This window comes from Solea solea, chromosome 17, assembly GCF_958295425.1.
Source record: "Solea solea chromosome 17, fSolSol10.1, whole genome shotgun sequence".
Taxonomy (NCBI): Eukaryota; Metazoa; Chordata; class Actinopteri; order Pleuronectiformes; family Soleidae; genus Solea; species Solea solea.
In genome coordinates, this window is record NC_081150.1 from 14,147,608 (window position 1) to 14,169,948 (window position 22,341).

General features: G+C 43.0%; 3 protein-coding genes across 3 annotated transcripts; 2 read left to right on the forward strand and 1 right to left on the reverse strand.

Moving 5' to 3' along the window:
• Positions 1-411: 411 nt before the first annotated feature.
• On the forward strand, positions 412-2,129 carry LOC131443798 (leucine-rich alpha-2-glycoprotein-like). Its single transcript, XM_058613772.1, is given in 3 exon segments — positions 412-961; positions 1,064-1,210; positions 1,213-2,129. Coding segments are annotated over 2 exon segments (996 nt in total). The 5' UTR covers positions 412-961; positions 1,064-1,065; the 3' UTR covers positions 2,064-2,129.
• Positions 2,130-2,493: 364 nt separating this feature from the next.
• LOC131443844 (leucine-rich alpha-2-glycoprotein-like) lies at positions 2,494-3,747 on the forward strand. The gene is made up of 2 exons (XM_058613871.1): positions 2,494-2,564; positions 2,656-3,747. The coding sequence occupies exon 2, from the start codon at positions 2,665-2,667 to the stop codon at positions 3,673-3,675; it is 1,011 nt and encodes a 336-aa protein (XP_058469854.1). The 5' UTR covers positions 2,494-2,564; positions 2,656-2,664; the 3' UTR covers positions 3,676-3,747.
• Positions 3,748-18,544: 14,797 nt separating this feature from the next.
• Positions 18,545-22,171, reverse strand: LOC131443762 (potassium voltage-gated channel subfamily F member 1-like). The gene has a single exon (XM_058613700.1). The coding sequence runs from the start codon at positions 20,862-20,864 to the stop codon at positions 19,047-19,049; it is 1,818 nt and encodes a 605-aa protein (XP_058469683.1). The 5' UTR covers positions 20,865-22,171; the 3' UTR covers positions 18,545-19,046.
• Positions 22,172-22,341: the final 170 nt, after the last annotated feature.

Below are 22,341 nucleotides of genomic sequence, written 5' to 3' on the forward strand. Positions count from 1 at the left end.
ATAAACACCGGGGTGATTTTCAGTAGAGGTGTTTCCACTAAATGTTCTCCTCACTCCTCTGTACGTTAGATTCCCTGTAACTGGCAACTGAGTCATTTTCTCAATAATAATAATAATGTTTCCAAGCCTTGTCACGGCAGCAAATTCATTGGCAAAGTGTCAAAACGGGTCCAACACTGTCATGAAAAAGGTATTTATCATGACCGATCAAATCTTTACAACGTCATTTCAGAGGTACAGTAAATATTGGACTATAGTCCATTTGCTTATAAATCAAACCCAGGGTGAGTTACTGTTATTGAATACACAACACTAACTTGTAAACATACAATGATAAACTAATGAATCAGTTGTACTATAGTAATTAAAACTCATTCATCTTTCATATATGGTATTTTTTAAGAATAGTTTGTGTTTAAATGCACTTTGTCATGGAGTTATTTAACATTTTTGAATTATTACTTCTTCCACCACTGCTTGATGCAGCATTTTCACTGCCTTTGTGTCCTGGAGCAGTTTTTATCATGACAAATCACATTTTTTTGCATTAAAAAATGCATAAAGTTACTTTTAAAACTGATGATAATGCTTTTAGACTTCTTTTTCCCTCAGGATCTCTTCTCACCTCCTCCCCATAGAAGAAGAATCCAAAGTACCAAATGATCAAAGTTATTGAAGCGTGCGCACATGTGTCCACTTTAAAAGAATGAAATTAAAAACAAATCTGTCATTTTTAACGTGAAGTATTTAATCATGATTAATCACGTTCCCCCTCTTGTACTGGATGCTTGTTCTGGCCTGTCTGTTGTAATCGCGTGTTCTTAAACATTTGCATAGTGACGAGTTGTGTTTACTTAATATGTAATGATTACATTGTGGGGGATTCTGGGCCCCAGATGACTCAAAAAGTATCTGCAAGTGAGCTTCTCTGAATCTGGAAGGAGCTACAAAAACGGAGAGAGTAAGTTTTCTGATGTCACTTACTGCACTCGTTTTATTTGCTTTGCAGATCTTGTCTACGTCATATTTGAACCCTCCGTGTTTCTTCTTCCCTGTTTCCTAGCAATGAAAGCCTGGGCTGCTCTGTCTTTCCTCTGGTTGGCATGTTTGTGCCCCATGTCTCTGTCCTGCCCGGCTCTTTGCAAGTGCTACTCCAGAAGAGCTGAGGTGGTGTGCAACGAGGTTCCTCTGCTGGAGTTTCCCTCCGAGGGTCTCCACTGAACACCACCATGCTGACCATCCAGTTCACAAACATCACGTCCATCGCTGAAAGGCATCTCAATGCCACACCCCTGCTGCAGGGGCTCCACATGTACAGCAACTACCTGCAGCACCTTTCCTCCGACCTCCTCAGGGGCGTCTGTCACCTCAACACCGTGGATCTCACGGGAAACAAAATCTCTGACCTGCCTGCGGACGTCTTCAGCCACGCCCCGCTCCACAGCCTGGTGCTGAAGAACAACCTGATTGAGAAAGTGGACGCCGAGTGGCTGCCTGACAACAGCAGTCTCACGTGGCTGGACTTGTCCGGAAACCGTATACGAAAGGCCCCCTCTGCTTTGCTCCAGAGGCTGTCACTCCTTGAGAATCTTGACCTGTCCAACAACCACATGGAGGCGATCCCCGCGAACTCCTTCAATCAGCTGAGCAAACTCGAGAGGCTGAACCTGCAGGACAACAAGCTGGACGCCCTGCATGCGTCCGTGTTCCAGAGCACCCGCAACCTCACCTATCTGTTCCTGTCCCGCAACAAACTCAGCAAACTGCCGCAAAACCTTTTCAAGCAGCTGAGCGAGCTCAGAGCCCTGACGCTGGACGACAACCAGCTGACTCACGTCCCGCCAGGTTTGCTGGACCGGCTGAGCTCCCTGGACGACGAGGGACTGGACCTGACCTCCAACCCCTGGCTGTGCGACGGGAAGGTGGAGTATCTGTGGAGGTGGCTTCAGAAGAACAGCAAGAAGGCTTTCCTGCCAGAGACCATAACGTGTGCCAAACCTCAGGCCTTATCAGGACGCTCGGTAATGTCACTGACTGAAAGTGAACTCAATCTTCAGTCCTAACATCCTTATTCTATCCTCATGTTGATTGTTCCTTGATATGGTCAATAAAAAAAAATGGTGAGTGAAGTATACAAGGATGTGTCTTTTTTTTTGTTATTGTGAAAAGATCACACTATTCTATATGTAATACATGTGAATATAGCGTTAACTTAACGTTGAGATGTTGACACATTTCATAAGCTTTATGAATACCAGTGAAGTGTTTGAACAGTGAGTTGTCCATCAATGTGCGTACAAAAGTGAAATAAATTGAATTTGGAAATTGGGTACACTCCCGTATGGACTCTTCATTCAGAAATAAATGAAAAGAAATATTGATTTTTGTGGGCTAACGTCTTATCAAAGCACAGAAAAAAAAAAAAAGTAGTTTGTTTGCTTGGGTTGTGTTTGACTTTTGCAACATTTTGTCCTGACTCATTGGTTTTCGGGAACAAATCTACTCAACTCTGTTCAAAAGGAATTCAGGGTTCAAAACAGAAGGAGTCCGGCTTTGACTATCAGGTAAGACGACGCCTTTAAGATCACGATATTTACAGTTGAACGAGTTCATCAGACTAGAATATATAACCGTTGTTTTTTTCCTCTCAAACAGTGTTCAAAGATGAACCCGTGGCTGCTCCTGACCTTCACTGCACTCGCTGAATGCAGTTCCCTCAAACAAAGCGCCCCCTCCTGTCCAGTCCTGTGCTCCTGCTCTTTACAACAGTCGCAGGTTGTCTGCGGCCAAAGCTCCCTCACCAGTTTCCCCGCAGACGGTTTATCTCCCAACGCCACTCAACTGTCCATCCGGTCCACGGGTCTAAGCGCCGTGACAGCCCATCATCTGAGCGCCGTGCCCCTTTTACACAAGCTCCAGCTCTATCACAACAACCTCACGAGCCTCCCTGCGGATCTTCTGAAGGGTGTTCCTCACCTGAACACATTGGACCTCACCGGCAATCGGCTGGTTCGTCTCCCTCCAAATGTCTTCGGCCACGGCTCGCTCCGTGATCTGGTGCTGAAGAACAATCGGATCGAAGAAATGGATGTCGAGTGGTTCTCCGTCAACTGCAGCTTGATTTGGCTGGACCTGTCAGGAAACCGCTTAACTTCCATCCCATCTGGTCTACACCTAAAGGTGCCTCTCCTCCAGAGCTTGGATTTGAGCGACAACAACGTGCAGGAGCTACAAGCCGATGCCCTGGAAAACCTGCGCCGCCTGGAGACGCTGAACCTCGCCGGGAACAAAATAATCTCCCTGCAACCGACGACTTTCACCCACACCCCGAAGCTCTCCAAATTGTTCCTGCAGGAGAATCGACTCAAAGGTCTGCCGACAGACCTCCTGGAGGGTCTTCAACGCCTCGAACTCCTGCTGCTGAATCAGAATCAGCTGCAGTGTCTTCCCTCTGGTTTTCTGGGTGAGAGGGGTTCCTCTTTCCAGGTGACCTTGGCAGGAAACCCCTGGGTGTGTGACGAGAAGATGGAGTTTCTAAAGAAGTGGCTCAGCGTCCATCCACATAGTGTCATCTTTCTGGAGGAGGTGACCTGTGCGGGACCTGAGGCTCTCAAACATCGACAAGTGGCGTCTGTCACTGACGGTGAGCTTGGTCTCATTCAGTCAGACAAGTAATAGGAAGGAAAATACAGTGATGTTCTGTATTTTCTCTGTATTTGATCCTGAGAATAAACATTTCATGAGTCATTTATTCTCTCTTGTGCGACTTTTATTGTTTGGATTCTGTCCAGCCCACTGGGTGGTGCACGATACAAGTTAAATGTTCATTGGAATGACCTAAAGATATGGAGCAAGCTCATTTAGGATCTGCTCAGATCTCAGGCAAAAAAAATGTAGTGATACGACACTGATTATAACGTTTTAACAATATCGAGTGTCTTTATAAAGAGATCAGTCCTGGCGTGAATTAAAGGTATAATTGCAGGATTGGATTATGTAAATGAGCGAAAGCGCGTCCAGTTTTGTCTATTTTGGTTGAGGATATTCTGCTTGTTGTTTGCATCTCAGACTGTAGATTCGTTTTAGTCGTGGCCTTTTGCTTGTAACGATGTTGTGCGTGTAGGAGTGTGTGGGCAGTGCAATGTAAGAGTCTTCCAGCTGACCTCTCCTGGATTAAAATATCTCTCTCGCTCTCTTTCTTCCTCATTCTCTACGTCTCTTTCTTATATGGCGCACAGTACGTGTATGTGTGTGTGTGTGTGTGTGTGTGTCAGCCATACTTCACACTCCAGTCTTGATCACAGTGAGTGCACCAGACTTAAATTTATTACCCTTATAAAATATAAAACATCGCCGCCTCTGGAGGCTGTTACTTATGAAAATGAAATCTAACTTCCCAAAGAAACAAATCGAGAGCTTTGATGCATGTGTTCCGTCTTTGACTCGTGTCCTTGTGGTTAGAGGTTGAGGAAATGGCTTCGTGAACAGATTGTTGGGTCTTAATTCGAACAAGCTCACTCACCTCTACCTTTACAACGTGCCGCTGCTCTACGGGCAAGACCTTTAATCTCCATCTGCTCCTGTGAACATCCCCCCGGCTCTGATCATTATTTGGCCGAGTGTTTAGCACAGTGTTCCCCGGGTTCCCTCCCCGGGGAGGACGACGCTTCCCTGCTCTGATCAGTGTGGAGGAATGGAAGCTGGCCTGATGACAACTGACCGCCACTGACGTCTAAAAGGTCACAGTGAAGGTTTTCACACGTCGCCGCCTTCTGGACGCAGTAACCGACGCATCATTGAGTTTGACCGCTTCTCATTAGCACGTAATGGCGGAGTCATAACTTGACATTTTAGTCATAAACACTTTGCACAGAGTGCGCCTGGACCTGTGTTTCAGCAATGAACTCAATAAAGAGCTTGCTTTGTCTCCACTTAAGCTGTTAATGTAATCACGGTTTGGAAGATATGTTATGCACTTGTTAGTAAACGGGCGGAAAGTGAGTGAATATTCTTCTTTTTATCCAATTTGAATCTCTGTGCTTCAAACGATCCTGCAACAGATAACTTTCCGTCACCACAAGGAGGGGAATGCGTCGTGTGGAGATTCTCGTTCTCGTTGCATCATGCTTCTACAAAGTGATAAAACTACACTATAATCCCAGCCGGTTACAGGTTTTTTGTTGTTTTTTTGGTATTACAGCATCCACTGTATTAAAGAACAGACTATCCAGTATTGTTTTGTTTAATCCAGAAGAAAATCTTGTAGTGTTTCCGCCAAAGGTCTCCAGTGTTGGGATTTGACTCTTATGTCTTAGATCTGGATGGTTGAGTGTACGCAGATATTCACACTGGCTGACTCTGATTTGTGAGGCTCTTCTCGGTTTAGTTTCCTCCTATTTATGCAGCTTTCTGCAAAGAACGCGAGCCGCGATGCCTTACGCTGCTTTCATTTGACTTGATACGACAAAAATAATTTCATCTGAAGCTCTTGGCTCCGTCTTAAATGGCAGAAAACGGGAATCCATGGATCGGTGCCTGCTCTTTAACGGTCAACTTGTGATATTCATTAAGACGTGTGCTACACTGACCTATTCGCCAGGTCACCCTTGTGAATGCGATCTCGATGGTGTCTTTTACCTGGTTAGATAAAGGTTAAAAAAACAAACCATTTTCTTAAATCTCAGTGCTGCTAAGATTAGTATTTGGCTTTGACCCGGGTTGGAACGCGGGTCTTGAACACGCAGATTTGGGGATGAGGTCAAATGGACACTCTAAATTGTGACTGTATGTGTGAGAGTGGATGGTTGTTTGTTTCTATGTGGTCCTGCGATGCAGCGGCGATCTGTGCAGGGTGTACACAGCGGCCCCCCCCGTGACCCTCACGTGGAGGATAAAGCTGTAGAAAATGGATGGATGGATGGATGGATGGTTGGGTTTAGGCTCCTCCTCATGGTATAAATCCTGTGTGCAAGATTTATGTATTTATTTATTTATTTATTTTCAATACATGTAGTCAAAGTAAAGATTGTGAACTGACCTGCAATTAATCAGACAAAACCCAACTCCCACGACGGCGTTTTCCTCTTCTAACGAGGCACACGTCCATCAATATCCACATGTGCCCTTTATGTGCAGTGCAGCAGAGCACTTTTGCTCCTCAGACGTCATATTTCTCAGGTCACGCTCACCTTTTTCTTCTTCGTTATATTTTCAGCCCCCGGCTGAAATAAAAGGAGGTTGGGCTCATTAAAATCTTACCTGAAGGTGGGTGAAGAGAGTCACGCTGTGGCTGCCTGCCGGAGCTTGAGGCCGTTGCCGATGCGAGCACCTAACGACAATAAAAGCCCACCGAGCCCTTTGTCAACCTTTCCCACGCGTTTTACTTGGAATTGACAGCATTTTATTTACCGCCTCAAACCTGTGTGCGTGCTCAGGACCAGCATGCATTGCGGCTCGTGTGGTCCCTCGTCTCTTATCAATTTTGGTGGCGAGTGTGGGGAAAAATAAAATAAACCAGCGTGATCCCGAGCATTAACTATAGCGTCTTCATTCATCACAGTTGCATGTTCTTTTCATTAGTCCCTGTTCTGCAGCTCATAAATCATCGCCGCACTCGGCGGCAGAAACACGGGGAAAGGTGCGTGTGCATTAGCTCATTATTGGCAAAGAGGACAGACGCTGTTGCCCATTCTGTGTGACTTCTAATAAATGACCTTGTTTGCTCTCCGGGGAAACGGGCTATTACGGCCAGCTCCTCCTCGATGGACGCAAGCATTTACCGCTGCTACAAATCCACGCCCTTTTATTGGGCTAATAAAGACATCGATGAAGGTACTTAAAAAAAAGGGGGGCATGGAGAAAACTTTCAAAGGTGCGTAAAGCGATAAAGGGTCCTCGTGTCCAAAGAAGCAAAGATTTAAAAAAAAAAATGAATAAGGACCAAAGAGATGAGACAATAACTAAGTGGTGAGAGAGCTGAAAGAGCTGATGATTGATGTTGTTGCTGCTGCTTCTCGGGCTGATACAGCAGCAGAGGCAAGTTAAGGATAATATACAACACAGGAAGAACACGGACAAGTCTACAAATATATAAACAATAATCTATGTATTATAATATTATATGATATATTGTGTAGAATTAGAATGGTCAAGGGTAGATATCCGAGCCAATTTCAGAATTTTCGCTATTGTGACTGTCATGTGACCAGAACATGAGTGAGGGATGCTGCAGTGATCATGTGCAGTTATTTTAAGAGGGAAAAACTGATAGATTGAATGGGATTGATATCAGAAAGCAATCTTTCTACTTTCCATTTAACTTTCACTGAGACACAAACTATCTGTTTTTGTCATGATGAGGCTTCGCCTTCTGCAAACACAGTAGCTCTGCTCTCCCACACACACACACACACAGTCTCCTTAAAAACAGTAGAGACGGATCATCCGATCCTCCCCCTTCTTCTGCCTCTCCTCAGACTGAACACATCCTCGCGCTCTAATGACTATGTAAATACTCCTCTGCAGCAACGCGCTGTGTTTCGCCGCCTGCAGCTCTGATCTGACGCCGCCACGCAGAGAGAAACAATCTTGCTACTACATTATATTCCCGTCACCTCTCTTCCTTTTGCTGTCTCACTCGACTGTGTCATGTTTTTTTTATTTTTTTTCTCCTCCAGGAGATGGATGGCAGATTGATCTCCGCGTTGCCATCCGTCTGTATTCGCTCACAGTGACCCATGCAGGGGGGGGGGGGGGAGAGAACAAATGGGGCTAAGGGAGTTTAATTACCCCTGAGCACAAAAGACAAGGACACAGCATTTCATCACAGTTTGACATCTCCATCGCCGCCGTGACTCCTCGTAAGTTTTAATGTCAGCTCCGTCATGTCCCCTTCACGCTCCATCTGTCTTGTGGGGCTTTATGCAGGGGGGGGCCTAGCCGTAACCGACCTTTCACCTGTTGCTGCGCTGATTGGCCCAGAGGAGGGGTCTGCAACCTGCGGCTCCGGGGGCCGCGTGTGGCTCTTCGACGCCTCTGCAAAGTGCACGGTTGCCATTTGGGATGAAGGCGATAAATACACGAAAGTGGTTTAATATTTCTTTCTAATAATAACTTGTGTTTTGAAAGACACTTAAGATAAGATAAGATTTTTACATAAAGAAAGTACAATATAGAAAGATGCTAACAATAAGACTATAAAAAGTTAAAATAGAGTGTCCATTATAGACAGTTTCCAGAATATATACAGTATGGGCTTCATATTTACAGTATAAACAAAGATTGAACGTTATATAGCACTTGTGTAAAACTACAGTATATTGCATAATAATAATAATACATTTGTATTGTATTTGTACAGCACCTTTCATACAAGGATTGTAGCTCAAAGTGCTTCACAATAAAAGGAAAATAAAGTTTAAAAAGCAAATACGACAATAAGACACAACCTAGGATGGAATGAAAAGGCTGGAGTCAAAAATTAAAACCCTATTTTTAACTTTGAAATAAAAACAAAAGATGCAAATAAAACAGTACAATACAACACAGGGTGGAATAAAATAGGAAAAGGCGATAGAGTCGAGAGGTTAGAACCCTGTTTTAACTTAAAAATGCAAATAAAACACAACACGGTGGAATAAAAAAGGAAAAGTCTAAAGCCAAAAAGTAAAAAACCATGTTTTAACTTTAAAATGAACTCAAAATGCAAATAAAACACAACACAGGGTGGAATAAAAAGGAAAAACCCTGTTGTTTTAACTTAGAAATAAACTAAACATGCAAATAAATGTGTGGAATTAAAAAGGAGCTAGTTGAAGGCTAGAGTAAAAAGATAAGTTTTTTAGTCTTCTTTTAAAAATATTGAAATGAAATCATTTGTAAGTGAAGAAGTACACATTAAAGAGTCCTGCCCCATCTTTGGATCCACATAACTATGCCAGCAGGTTTTCTCCAGCATGAGCTATGGCAAATCCAAACCATTTCTCAGTATTTATATGAAAGAGGTAATGGAATGTCAACAGTTTTCTTTTTCTTCTTGTATGTTTTTTATATAGGTATAGCATATCTTCATTTTTATGGCTCCAGATTCCATTTAAGGGACAAAATAATGTCTCTTCATACTAAAGGTTGCAGACCCCTGCACAGCATGCCGGCACAAGGCCAAAGCCACTGGTGGCAGTCTGTGTTAGTGAATGTTGAGAGAGTGGGGACAACTGTTTGTGAGGGTGGACGTAAATAAAGTAGCCCAGAATAAACAGCTGTCGCGAGCAGCGGCGTTTGTCTAACGCGCTGATAAACAAATCAAAGAGTCAGAAATGTCTCTGGCCGAGCTCGGCTGCAATCAGAGGAGGAAACTACAGGAAGTCTGTCTGGAAGATCCCGAAACCTCTTAAACCCAGTAATTAAGCAGTTGTGTCTATATGTGGTTTTAAGGTGAATGATTGTGTTGTAAGTGGAGGTTCGTGAGGTTTGGTTTCTTCCTTTTTAAATAGAGTTTCTGCTCTTCAGTCTCACTGAGTGTTTGTGTTTAGTTTCTCCACAAAATTGACCTAAATACAATGAAATTAAAGTGAATAACTATGTCTTGACAAGCTCTATAAGCTAAGGCTGACCCACTCTTGGATCTTTACTGTCTTTGATCGTGTAATTATTGAATCATTTTGGGAAATCATTTTTTTGGTAGAGAGTTACATGAGTAGATGGATACCATCTTATGTTGGTCCATTCAATTCAAAGCCTCTTGTCTTGTCTTGTCCTCTTGTCTTCTCTAGTCTTGTATTGTCTTGTCTTGTTCTCTTGTTTTGTTCTCTTGTCTTCTCTTGTCTTGTCTTCTCTTGTCTTCTCTTGTCTTGTTCTCTTGTCTTGTCTTCTCTTGTCTTCTCTTGTCTTGTTCTCTTGTCTTGTCTTCTCTTGTCTTCTCTTGTCTTGTTCTCTTGTCTTCTCTTGTCTTGTCTTGTCTTCTCTTGTCTTGTTCTCTTGTCTTGTCTTCTCTTGTCTTCTCTTGTCTTGTCTTGTCTTGTCTTGTCTTGTCTTCTCTTGTCTTGTCCTCTTGTCTTCTCTAGTCTTGTATTGTCTTGTCTTCTCTTGTCTTGTTCTCTTGTCTTGTCTTCTCTTGTCTTCTCTTGTCTTGTTCTCTTGTCTTGTTCTCTTGTCTTCTCTTCTCTGGTTCTCTTGTCTTGTCTTATTCTCCTGTCCTGTTCTCTTGTTTTCTCTTGTCTTGTCTTCTCTTGGCAGCATAAGTCTGATGACGTCCTCGCTAAATATTGTTATTTTTTAACGACCTGCTCTCCTGAGTCAAGTGTCATCATTAATGCGACAAGGCTGTTCCGCTTCGTAAAATATCATCATCTCTGGATGAGACAATCATCAGAGGCGAGTGCATCAGCTTCCAGGTCAGACGTTTGGTCTCTCAAGGCCAATTTCTTTAATTAGACGACCATACATTAATCAGCACAAGTGACACGAGGCCACCAGAACATAGATGATGCACTGTAATGTGTTCTTTGTGAGCCATTGTGTCGTCGGCAAAGGGCACAAGCTCAGTGACTGTGGGTAAAGAACGGAAGAACCCGTGCCAGACAGTGAGCAGACGCGGTCGTAGATTATTTTACAATGCTGGCAAAAGTCCCCGGCGTAGCTGTTGCTGTTTATAACCTCCTAATTAAATGAATTTGCGAGAAAACCCTCAGATTGATTTCTAAATAAACCCAGGCTCCTTTAACAAGACTCTGCTTTTAACAAGTCGTTTGAAGCCATCAGCGAGCGCAGCTTTCAGTGGCCGTGTTCCTTCTGGAGAAATGTGCCTGGTGGAAACGCGCGGCGTGTTATTTTGAGCGTCTGATCAAAGCAGTCAGCGCTCAAGACGCTCACGCTGCACCAAACACTAAATTACCATTCAAAGCAATGCCTTGCCATACATTCATGGGTGAAAACATGAATAAATAAGCTACTTTTTCTTAAATATTCATACTTGCTGAATTCATGTCTCCAAACTCTCACCACTCGACTGTAACAGCCTGTAAGACAGATACACTGTAAGTGAGATTATTTTTTTCCACTCTCACTGAAGTCAGTTCAAACAAAACCTGAGGGACATTTTTGCTGCTTCACTCGTTCATTTCTGAACTCCACTTTCACCTTTAAAAACAAAGTACTTGAAAAACTTTTGCCCAGTGTTTAATGAGGAAATCAATATCACTCTAAGGCCTTTACTCAGCCTCACAGGCTCTACTGGAAGTTGTTTTTCCCCGACACATATTCATCCATCCATCTTCAGCGCTGGTGCCAATCCCAGCTGACATAGGGCGAAAGGCGGATAAAGGAGCCAGTATTGGGTTAATTTATGGTTAGTTTAAATGATTCATGCAGAATTACTATGGAATTAGATTTGTGTCAATATTTGCAAACAACACTTTTCACGAGTGAACATGAAAAAATAATTGTAACTATCTCCCGTTTGTAATTACAATTATTTTGTCAGACGTTGACGGGAAAACTTGGGGAACAAGTTCCAGACGGACAGCGACTCCAAGCCTGTGGCGATTTCCGGTCCATTGAGCTGTCGCTCCAAAACTCAGTAGCCAATCAGCAGGCAGCTTCCTGAGGCCCACCCACAAACAAAAAACACCACGGCGCAAAGAACAAATCAGGGAGCGTGTATTGTGTATTTTCAAACAATAAAATACAATATTTTTGAATGATTAAATCTATTTTTTGACACAAATCTAATTCCATAGATTACTTGTTACAGCGTAACAGTTAAAGTAGTTAACCATTGGCCTTCAGCCTTTGAGTAAATATTCTTACAGGGAACATGGCTTTGTGGACCTTTGATGTTATTTTTTATAAGATAAAGGGTATTGTGGACCCTTTGATACCTTTGACAGCTATGATAGATAGATAAGATATCTAGCACTTTGGTTCAGATGGTCGTGTCCGTCAGAAGCTGTGCTGGTGTAGAGATTTTTTGATGTTACTTATGTATAATCAATAGATCGTCGTTCACAACCTGGAACATCAAAGGATGTGGAAATAAATGTGCAACCCCTTACATGACTCTTCCTTGCCTTTGTGATTAAGGAACTGAAACAGTCAATCTGGAGTGTCCAATTTGCCTAATCCCAAAATGTGCAGGTTTTTGGACTGTGGGAGATTTCACTAAAGTCTGTCTTTCTTGGCCAATCAATAACTAATTCTCTCCAGATCAGGCTCCAAAGAAACAGTAAATGAACACTTTACTCTGAGTTCATAAACATTCCTATTTCTCCTCTGGTTTATCAACAGATCAAGTCAAGGTTGACCAACGTGGACCACGTGTGCATCAATAAAACAGCAAAGGCATAAAACGATGCAGCAGCAGACAATAGAAAAGCCTTATTTCTATTGTCTGCTGCTGTAGACCACACAATAAAACACACAAAAGTCTCCAGAGGTCATGGTCTTTTGTCTGGTCTTATAGGGACTTAAGGATTTGAAAACGAACAATCCGATTTTAAAGTCTGTACTAAAACCAGTGGAGCGGGGCCAGTATCAGGGCGATGTGAACACGTTTACTCGTACCGGTGTGCAGACGAGCCAACGATCTCCAAATGTTCTGGAGAGAGGTAGCCTTTCATTTTTGCTCGAAGCCTACGTTTGTAAAAGTGTGTTTTTTTTAATGACTAGAGTTGATTTGTTTGAAGAGAAGACCAAACAGTCCGTGTTCCTCTAGGGTTTGACATCACTGGAGCGATCTAAAGGCTGAACGGGAACAGACGACTGCAAATAACCTCCTTTTCTCGCTGATTTAACTTTGCACTGAGCCTTCTGTGCACCGTTAATACGCTTGTTCTTGAAAGCGACTGCAGAGTCCCTGAGGTCAGCTGTGTCGTTAAACGTACCGAAGAGGAGTCTCCGCACATTATTTCCACACTGAGTTAAGGTCTCATCACCTCCTCGAGGCTTCCGCATTAAACTGCGGCGGCCCGGAACCACCAGGCGTCTCTATTTCACGTTTGAAACCTCCAGGAATCTGAAGAAATAAGGCGATAACTTGTCGGCCGAGTTTCCATACAGAGAAGGCTGAAGGCAAGAGCTGGATACACACTCTCAAGGGGAATGGTTTAGGGAGACTGTAGAGTTTAATTTTACACTCTGGAGTCACTGAACATCCATCTTTATTTTCATTAAAAACAGAACATGACAGTTTCTAAACTACTACTGTCGTGCATTAGGATCCCCGGGGACTGATTTACACCATCAGTGCGTCCATTTACTACTGTATGTTCAACATTTTTTTGCAGTTGCCTTCAAGTGTTTCAAAACCCATCTGACTCTCTGCAGGGGCTGCACTTCATCCTCGCTGGTCAGGTTTGTTTTCTCAGAAACACATAAAACAATGGAATGATTTCATTTTTTTTAGTTTTTTTGTAATAAAATCAAATTAGATTCCAATCTGCACTCGAAGATTTTACCAGGGAACATGCTGCAAGATCAAAGTGGAGACAGTGATACATTTGGGAAGAGGAGGAATAAGATATAGAAATAATTAGTGCGCGCAGGTTGAGTCGGCTCGGTGCGTCATTCTGTCCTGCTATTTGGTGGAAGGTCACATTTAATCTGTGTAATTACTGTCATGCAATTTTATGCGGCTCCCCGCGTGAACCGGAGTGCTTCACCATGCACCTACGCAGTGTTTTAAACATCTCTATTAAAGAAGGGAGAGGGGAAAAAAAGCACCGAACATGTCCCCCCCCCCCCATTCCTGTGAATGTGACATGAGGGAGATTACCTATTTCTCTCGCCCCGCAGCTGAAAATATCTCTCAAACAGAGATAGAGCTGGGAGAGAGAGAGAGGTGGGCTGTTCAACATAAACATTATGCACACACACACACACACACACTACGTTTTCCTTTAAGGAAAAATCCATTAAAACATCCCATTGGTTCCATTTGAGGGGAGATATAATCTGATTTTAGTGTGGTCTTGAGAACAATTTTTATCCATGAAGTGTTTTTAAAGCTTCGTGTTTATTTTCTCTCGCTCTCTCGTGTGATTTCTTTCTTTCTTTCTTTCTTTTATTTCTTACTTGACTTCTGGTGTTTGCTCTTCTGGGTTCTCGGCCATACCACCGTGCTAAAAAAAAACAAAAAACCCACACCATTCAGGCTCGAGAAAATTGGTGTTTGTTTTTGTCGACTGTCTCTTTGTCTGACGCCGACTTAGAATCCCCTATTTATAGTTGACGTAGAGACAGGGGGAAACTCTGTGTTAGTCCACACTCTTCTCTTCAGTAAAGCTGCGTGTAACTCTATACTGATGTGACACTCCATCACCACGAGGGAAATCTAATCGACAGGCTGCGTTACAAGAGTTTCACAAATGGCTTTGGTAAACCTGAATCACACACATAGCAAGTATCTCATGGGCTCAGGCTAAATGTCACACTGGGTTTATTTTCAGCATCCAACAAAACATGATCCATGTGATCCAAGTGAAACAAACCCTACATACAGTACATGCTACAGACCTTTGTACAAACCCATGTCTTTTTTGTAATTTGTAATCCTCTTAATTTGCTTCATCTGAGCAGTTTTTCCCACACTTTTGATACGTGGTACAACCCTGGACCACAAAGGGTGTGCGTTCACACCAGTCCGTTCGTTTGCTTGGAAAGTCTGGTGCATTCGGGGAGGTGTCCTCCAGTCCGCCTAAAATCGTAGGTCACGGTTTGCTTCAAGTGAACCAAACGCAGGAAGCGGACAATTCGAGTGTCCAATTTGCCCAATCCCCAAATTTGCGTGTTTTTGCACTGTGGGAGGAAACAGAAGAGAAAACCCAAGGTCTTATATGCAGAAAGACCCTCGTTCGTCCGGGTCGCAAACCTGGGTCTTCTTGCTGCAAAGGCAACCGTGTGGTGCACATGAAAGCTTCTTCTAAGGCTATGGAACCCAGATTATTTTTATATTTATGTTATAATACACTTACACAAACATTTAAATGTAGTATAATTCATTTCTGCCAAACAAAAAAAACTCATTCAAGTTACTTACTGGCCCTTTAAAGGAAATAAAAATGAAATGATTATAATATTTTTGAGTAATACAGAAACACACTCCCCTCAGTGTGGGTAACAAAATAGTCATGTGGTTTGTCTGGTGGAGCTAATCAGGAAGTCGGAATATATTGAATAGCCACCAGGGGGCGAAATAAGCCTCTACGTCCTCTTTTTTCTGTGTACAAAGACAGTAAACATTTACCTGAGACTTTTCTCAGTCGCTATAGTTACAGCTCTTCTTTAAATTAGATCACCATATCAGTTTTTGGTCTGTGGGAGGAAACTGAAACCCACACACATACACACAATGGGAGAACATGCAGAAAGGCCCCTGTTAAGACTGGGTCATGAATCTGAGTCTTCAGTGCTGAGCACTACACCAACCATGTGGCTCTAAAGGAACAAAAAAAAATATCCATCGTCAGTCTCTGGGAATAAATCTGTTTTGCATGCATGAAGCAACTTTATATTCACAGTCGCACTTTGAGAGTCAAATGAAGTTGTCCCGAGTCCGAAAATATCGGTCTAAACAAAGCTCGGTTCATAGCCAAATGTGTTTAATTAGCAGGAAATGACTGTAAACTCGCTGCGAAGTCTGCACAGCGACAAACACGGTTTGGTGTAAACTGCTCAGGAATACCTCTAATCTTAAACGCCCAGTGAACGCCACACAACATGTGGGCGTTAAAAACCAGCGATTAGCCGTTAGATCACAGCAGGTCAGTGTAGAGACAACCACAGATGGCTGTGGGTTTATGGGTGAAGGAGTATATGTGTGTGTGTGTGTGTGTATGTAATTATTTGTATGCACTTGTAGGTGGGCGGCGGGTAGAGATGTTTGTGTATGCCAGAGTGTGTGTGCATGCCTGTAAATCTAAATTTGAACGCACCAAGGTGCACGCGTATTTGCATGTGCCGCAGGGTGGAACATTGTTCCCGCGCTACAATGCGTGCCTTTGACATTCCTACTCCACCTGTCAGTGCGTACAAAAAGCCTTTCTCATGACATGTGTGAATGTGCTGCTGGTCTGCAGAGATAGCAGAGCGTCCTGTGTAGGACACGTGTGGGCGGACAGCCTTCGGAGTCCAGCCTGACCTCCTTCACGCGCTTCCCTTCAACGCGGTACAACTGAAGACATCGTAATAAATCCAGTGTAGTCTTGCCAAACAATGTGACATCTTGTCCCGGCGATTGATGCACGACATGCTGTCAGTGAGACAGGATCAGTATCACACTTTCTCTGCATCTACATGTGGCAGGTGGTGTCCCAAAGGGTGTCCTTACAGGAAATTATATTCAGTCCTGTATAGAAAATGCTCCTCTCAATGATTAATTAAACAATAATGTGTGGCAGGCATGTCCAGGTCACACACTCTGGACATGCCTGCCTTCAGCGTACTAGTGGCGCCTGCCCGGCCGGTGCCCTTTTAATTTTTCCTGCTGTGCTTCATCATCGATTATCCTCTAAATGAGAACATATGTAAAGAAGAGCTGAAACGATAGCAAGTGAGACAGTTAACTCAAAACAGTTAAAAAAAAAGGCTTATTTTGCCACAGTTGTCCATTCAAACTGAGTTCATTTTGCATCCAGCGGAGTTGCCCCCAATATATTCCTACTTCCTGATTAGCTCCACAAGACGAAGTTATTTTGTTACCTGCACTGAGGGGAGTGTTTTCATTGCTGTAAGTATTTTTTTTTTTTGTATTTTTCAGCTCTATTACTCGCAATATTGTAATAATTTTAGAGAAAGTTTTCATTTTTACTTCATTTAAAGGGCCAGTAAGCAACATTTCTTTTTGGCAGAAATTAATTATACTACCTTGAAGTCTTGGTATAACTGTATTGTTACTGAAAAACAAACATAATTTGGGTTCCATATAGCCTTAGAATAAGCTTTCATATGCACTTTAGGTGGACAAAATGGACAAACCGAACAGGGCGTGTGTTTTAAAGCGGGTTTTCTGATCTAAAAAGTCACCATAGCTCCCTGATGTGCTTGGCAAAGGGAGGCGTGAACGGAGAATCCTCCATTTTTTACAATCTGCAGTTTCCCCATTAACTCCACTTACACTCTGGACCTTTTGCACTGAGGCTATAACGTTATTTGGGCAGCTTTTATGAGACAGCCGTGATACTCGCCCAGTGATAATTACAGGGGTTATATAGTGTGTATACAGGGAGCTCAAGGCATTTTAATTAAAAGTAAGTAAGAACTCGTCAGCTCTACTAGTACTTTTATATAGTTTGGTCATTTTTCCATGATCACTTTAGTGAAAGGGTTCGAATTAAATGTGCATGGTTTCACTGGAAGGCCACCTGCTGCGAATGCTCCCCTCATACTCCTCGTGCACCTCATTCACAGAAGGAAATTACAGTTTTAAAAAACCAAAACAAAGACAAAAACACTGGGCACACAAACACAACTGCGACATAAAGCACCACTCCATGTGTGCGGTAAGATCTGACACTTGACATCCGAGACGCGAGGTTTGAATGAAATGTCACATTTTAATTATAGCTCCCCCGCTGTGCCAACCGATGCAGTTCCTAAGGATTTGCTCTATTTGTGCTGCAGGTTTCACGTCACTCACACTGATGGTGCAGGAGTGACCTTTCACATTGTGGCAAATTTAACCTTTAAATGCGGCCGCCATTATGGGCCCCAATTTTGGATTTGTTTTCCAAACCGTGCATGTGGACGCTGTCAGTAACATTTAAGTTTTCACAAGAATAAGAGCAGCACCGGATACTTCATATTCTTCCACTTTCTTTGTGGTGTTTGTGAGAACTTGTTGTTTAGATGCATTGATTAAAAAAAGATAGTCTTTTATTTAATTATGTGCATTTATTCTTTTATCTTAGTCCATTTTACCTCATGGTCAATCCACTTTTATTAGCCTTATTAGATAAATATCAATCATCTTGTTATCCATGTTAGCTTTTTTTTTTTTCTTCATTTCCTCGTCTATCTGTTAATCTTATGTGTTGGGGTTGGCTGATGGTTGGGTGCTTGTTCCATGTTGTGTTAAAAGGTGCATTATAAATGAAGTCTGACTGATTTACATTGCTATTTTTATTCCTATCTTCATTGCCACATTTTGGATTTTTGCCTGTGTTCCAAAAGAACAGACTCAGAGGTTTAATAATTCAGCTAATATAAGGTTATTTTCTGCTCCATCCCCGGCCTGTTGCTTCACGAGGGTCAAGTTAATTCCACTGGACCAGCCGGGAGAGCACAGTGACGGCTGCTGCTGCTGCTAAAATTTAAACCCATTAACAGGAACGTGTTCCGCAGCCAAGGAAGCTTCTGAGGTCGCAGAGTTGGAAACACAATCCCATGTGTGCAGAATCACAGCCGGCTGACACACTCGCCACTTTTAACATGTTCCTACACAGAGGAGTTGTGTGTTTTTTTTAATATATGATTCATGATGAAGTGCCTCGTAATCATACAGCCACATTTACAAAAATATACACTCAAGCAGACACAGAAACCAACACCCATGGATCATATGTTGCTTTTATATTCTGGATTTGGAGAAATGTATGGCATCAATTTTAAACACTATCACTCACTTTTGTTCCTGCACATTATTCATGTACACTTCCCCCCAAGAGGCAGGGGCTTATATTTTCTTATATATATCTATATAAAACATTTGATGTGATGTATTTATGTACATAAGAATAAGCTACTGTGCTGTCTACAGTGTGAGTGTGTGAGGACTGGGGAACGTGGAGTTGTTACATAAGGAGTCGACTTATAAGGAAACTGTGTATGTGGCTGTTCAAACAGAACTCCTTCACCTACAGGGAACTCAGCTCATCGAGTCAATACCTCACATCTGTGTGTGTGTGTGTGTTCCTTTTCAAAAAAAGGTCCTTTGAGACCATTCCTGCAGCTTCCTCGATGCTATATTACAATGTCGAGTCACAGTTAACCCAGAGTTGGTGGATTAAGTTAGAATACATCGAGTTTTTGTGGTGGTTTTGTTGTTCTATTTCTATTCATGAGACAAAATATTCGTTGGCCTCTGCTGTGCTTTCGAAGCTCGTGTCCTTGCTGGGGGTCGGCATTCCAGCCCCTCCTCCTCCTCCTCCTCCTCCTCTGGGATCCTTCAGTAAAGGGATGTATGTGTCGCTATGACAGGAGTGCACGGCGTGGTCCCCCCACACCCCTGCGCCACAAACGTGTCCGTGGGCGCTGGGCGCAGCAGTCAGCTCGCCGGCGCTGGAGCGCAGCGCCATCAGTTCGATCTCGTGCTTGGCCGCAGTCTCCAGCACCTGTTGCTTGTTGTAGAACATGACAAAATTGTTGATGATGGGGTGGATGGGCAGCGCGATGGCGATCACGCCGCACAGAAAGCTGATGGCTGCGTTACACCGACCCAAAGTGGTCTTTGGGTAAACGTCTCCATAGCCCACTGTGGTCATGGTGATGACAGCCCACCAGAACGACTGTGGAATGCTGGTGAACAACGTGTCCGGGTGGTTCTGCTCCATAGTGTAGCCCAGCGCGGAGAACAGGAAAACCCCCACGCCCATGTACATGAGCAGCAGCCCGAGCTCTTTGAAGCTGCTCTTCAGGGCAGATGTGAGAGTCTGGAGTCCGGCGGAATGGCGCGCCAGCTTGAAAATGCGCGCTATGCGCATTATGCGTAAAGCCTGCACCGCCTGCTGCACGTTAGCCAGCTCCATCATCCCAGCGCCAAAGGATGTGAGAGTGAGCACCACGAAGAAGGGCATGATCGCCATGAAGTCGATGATGTTCATGAAAGACAGGACGAATTTGACTTTGTTGGGGGAGGAGATCAGACGCAGGATGTATTCAACGGTGAACCAGCAGATGCACACGGTCTCGATGACCTCCAGAGTCGGGTGCTCCGTCAGGTTCCCCTCTGAATCCTCCACCTGCAGCTCGGGGATGGTCCCGACGCACATGACCACGGAGGACACTAGGATGAAAATGAAAGAAATGATCGCGATTATGTGCGCAGGGAGCGAGGACTCTGGTTTCTCCATCAGCCTCCACAGGCAGTTCTGGAAGCGCTGCCAGCCTCGTGCAGCCGGATCTCCTTCTCTATCCACCAGGATAGTTTTCACTTTCTCTGCAATCTCTGCAAGTTCATCCTGCACCTCACTCAGGTGGCATTTACAACACTCGTCCAGATAATCTGCGCCGATTTTCCAGAACTCCATCTCCTTCAGGAAACAAATAGGGCAGATGCCTCTTTTCATGTGTATCTCTCCATAATAATACAGCTCAATAACGCACTTAAATGCTTCAGGGTCTCTGTCAAAATAAAACTCCCCAGTGTCAGGGTCGTAGTCGTCACACAGTGACAGGATTTCTTCCGAGGACTTTGGTGAACAGTCCACCAGTTCAGCCAGCAACGTGTCCGGGTAACGAGTCAACACGTCTCCATGCAGCACCTGTTTGACTCCGCCGATGTTCACAACAATCTCTGCCTCCCCACTGGCTTCAGAGCTGTTGCAGTCCGCGTACCGCGTTCTCGGGATCCCCCACATCATGTAGACAACAGGTCCACGGATAAAAAAAAAAAAAAACAAAGTTCCCCCAGACAAAGTAAACGCAATAAAACCACCGGCGGCACCGCCGCTGCTGCTGCTGCTGCTGCTGTTGTGCGTAAAACCTGCGTAATCTCCTGATTTCTGTGTTTGAATCTCCGCGTCTGTGTTTGCGCCGTGGTCACTGCAGCGTGGAGTCTCTTCACTTGAACACAGCCGTGTTTGACAGTGAACAGTGCGCCTGTGCGCTCCCACAAAGTTTGCATGGAAGTCGCGTAATGGCAAGTGAGCCGACATCAAATCACACACTTCCGGCAGTAGTCTTTCTTCCAAAAATAAAACGGACACTTGCTTTCCAAGTCTTTCTTCAGAGAGCAGTTATTACAAGCAGTCAAATGTGTGAGCCCTAAGAAAACACACAACTTACTTAGTTTACAACAACAAAAGGAAATCCATATACAATTTAAATGTGCATTTTATTCAACTCATAACATTTTGGAACATTGAAGTTAAGAGGGCAAAAGTAACATTATATGACATTCCCAAATGAGGTACAAAAGTGCATTATCTAACAAAAACTACAGTCTCTTTTAATCCACTTAACTCTACTCGCCTTTCTTCTTTACTGTCTGTGCTGCTGTAAATGTCCCCTTATCTTATCTCATTTTATCTCATCTTATCTCATCTTATCTTATCTTATCACATCTTATCTTATCTCATCTTATCTTATCTAATCTCCCTGACTTCCCACAGCAAATTTTCTTTCTGTGATTTGTATTCCTGTTGTTGATTTAACAGTATAATCCAGGAATGTCAAGCCATTTGATCTCAAGTGGGCCGGACCAGTAAAATTATAGCATAATAGCTTGATAATAACTTCTCTTTGTTTAATATTTAATGAAGTATCTTCTTTTTCTTTTTCTTTTACAAAAGCATATTATGAACAACCTGCAGTTTATTGAGGAAAAATAAGTGCAAAGTCAAGCAATCTTATGCCCAAGTTTCCCATTTTCACATGTGCATAACAATTTACAGATCACAGTGGATCTACAAATGCACAACAGCATTTAGTCACAGGAAAATATAGTTTGTCACATTATAATTAGATTGTGTTGATGATTTCACAGATTCATTCTGCGGGCTGGATTGGACCCTCTGACCATATTTTCGACACCCTTGGTCTAATCCATTTACTAAAACAGAACTCATGATAGTTACTGGGTTAACATGAAATAGGATGGGGAAAAAAACCTTGAAAAACATGCTTTTATTTTTTAAGGCAACCATGTTTTCCGGTGTGTGTGTGTGTGTGTGTGTGTGTGTGTGTGTGTTTGTGTGTGTGTGTGTGTGTGTGTGTGTGTGTGTGTGTGTGTGTGATGCAGCGCGCAGTGCAGCCAGAGGACAAATAAATATCGAGGGAATGTAATAAATTGTGGGAAGGTAAATGAACAAAAAAAAAATCAAGGATTTAGTCACTCCGCTGGGTTTCACAGCTTGAAGAGCAATAATTAGTTAATGATAATCGATTAACAGGCAACACCAGTCTCAAGTTCAATCGAACCTCTGCACAACAACAGCTTCTAGAATGTTTCCATCCATTCTGTCACCAAGCTGTCTCTACATTATATCATATTATATTATATTATATTATATTATATTATATTACATTATATTACATTATATTATATTATATTATATTATATTATATTATATTATATTATATTATATTATATCATATTATAGTATATTATATTATATTATATTATATTGTATT

Bases quoted from the DNA above. Each gene is read 5' to 3' on its own strand.
- LOC131443844 (XM_058613871.1), top strand. From the start codon at position 2,665: ATGAACCCGTGGCTGCTCCTGACCTTCACTGCACTCGCTGAATGCAGT.
- LOC131443762 (XM_058613700.1), bottom strand. From the start codon at position 20,864: ATGTCGGCTCACTTGCCATTACGCGACTTCCATGCAAACTTTGTGGGA.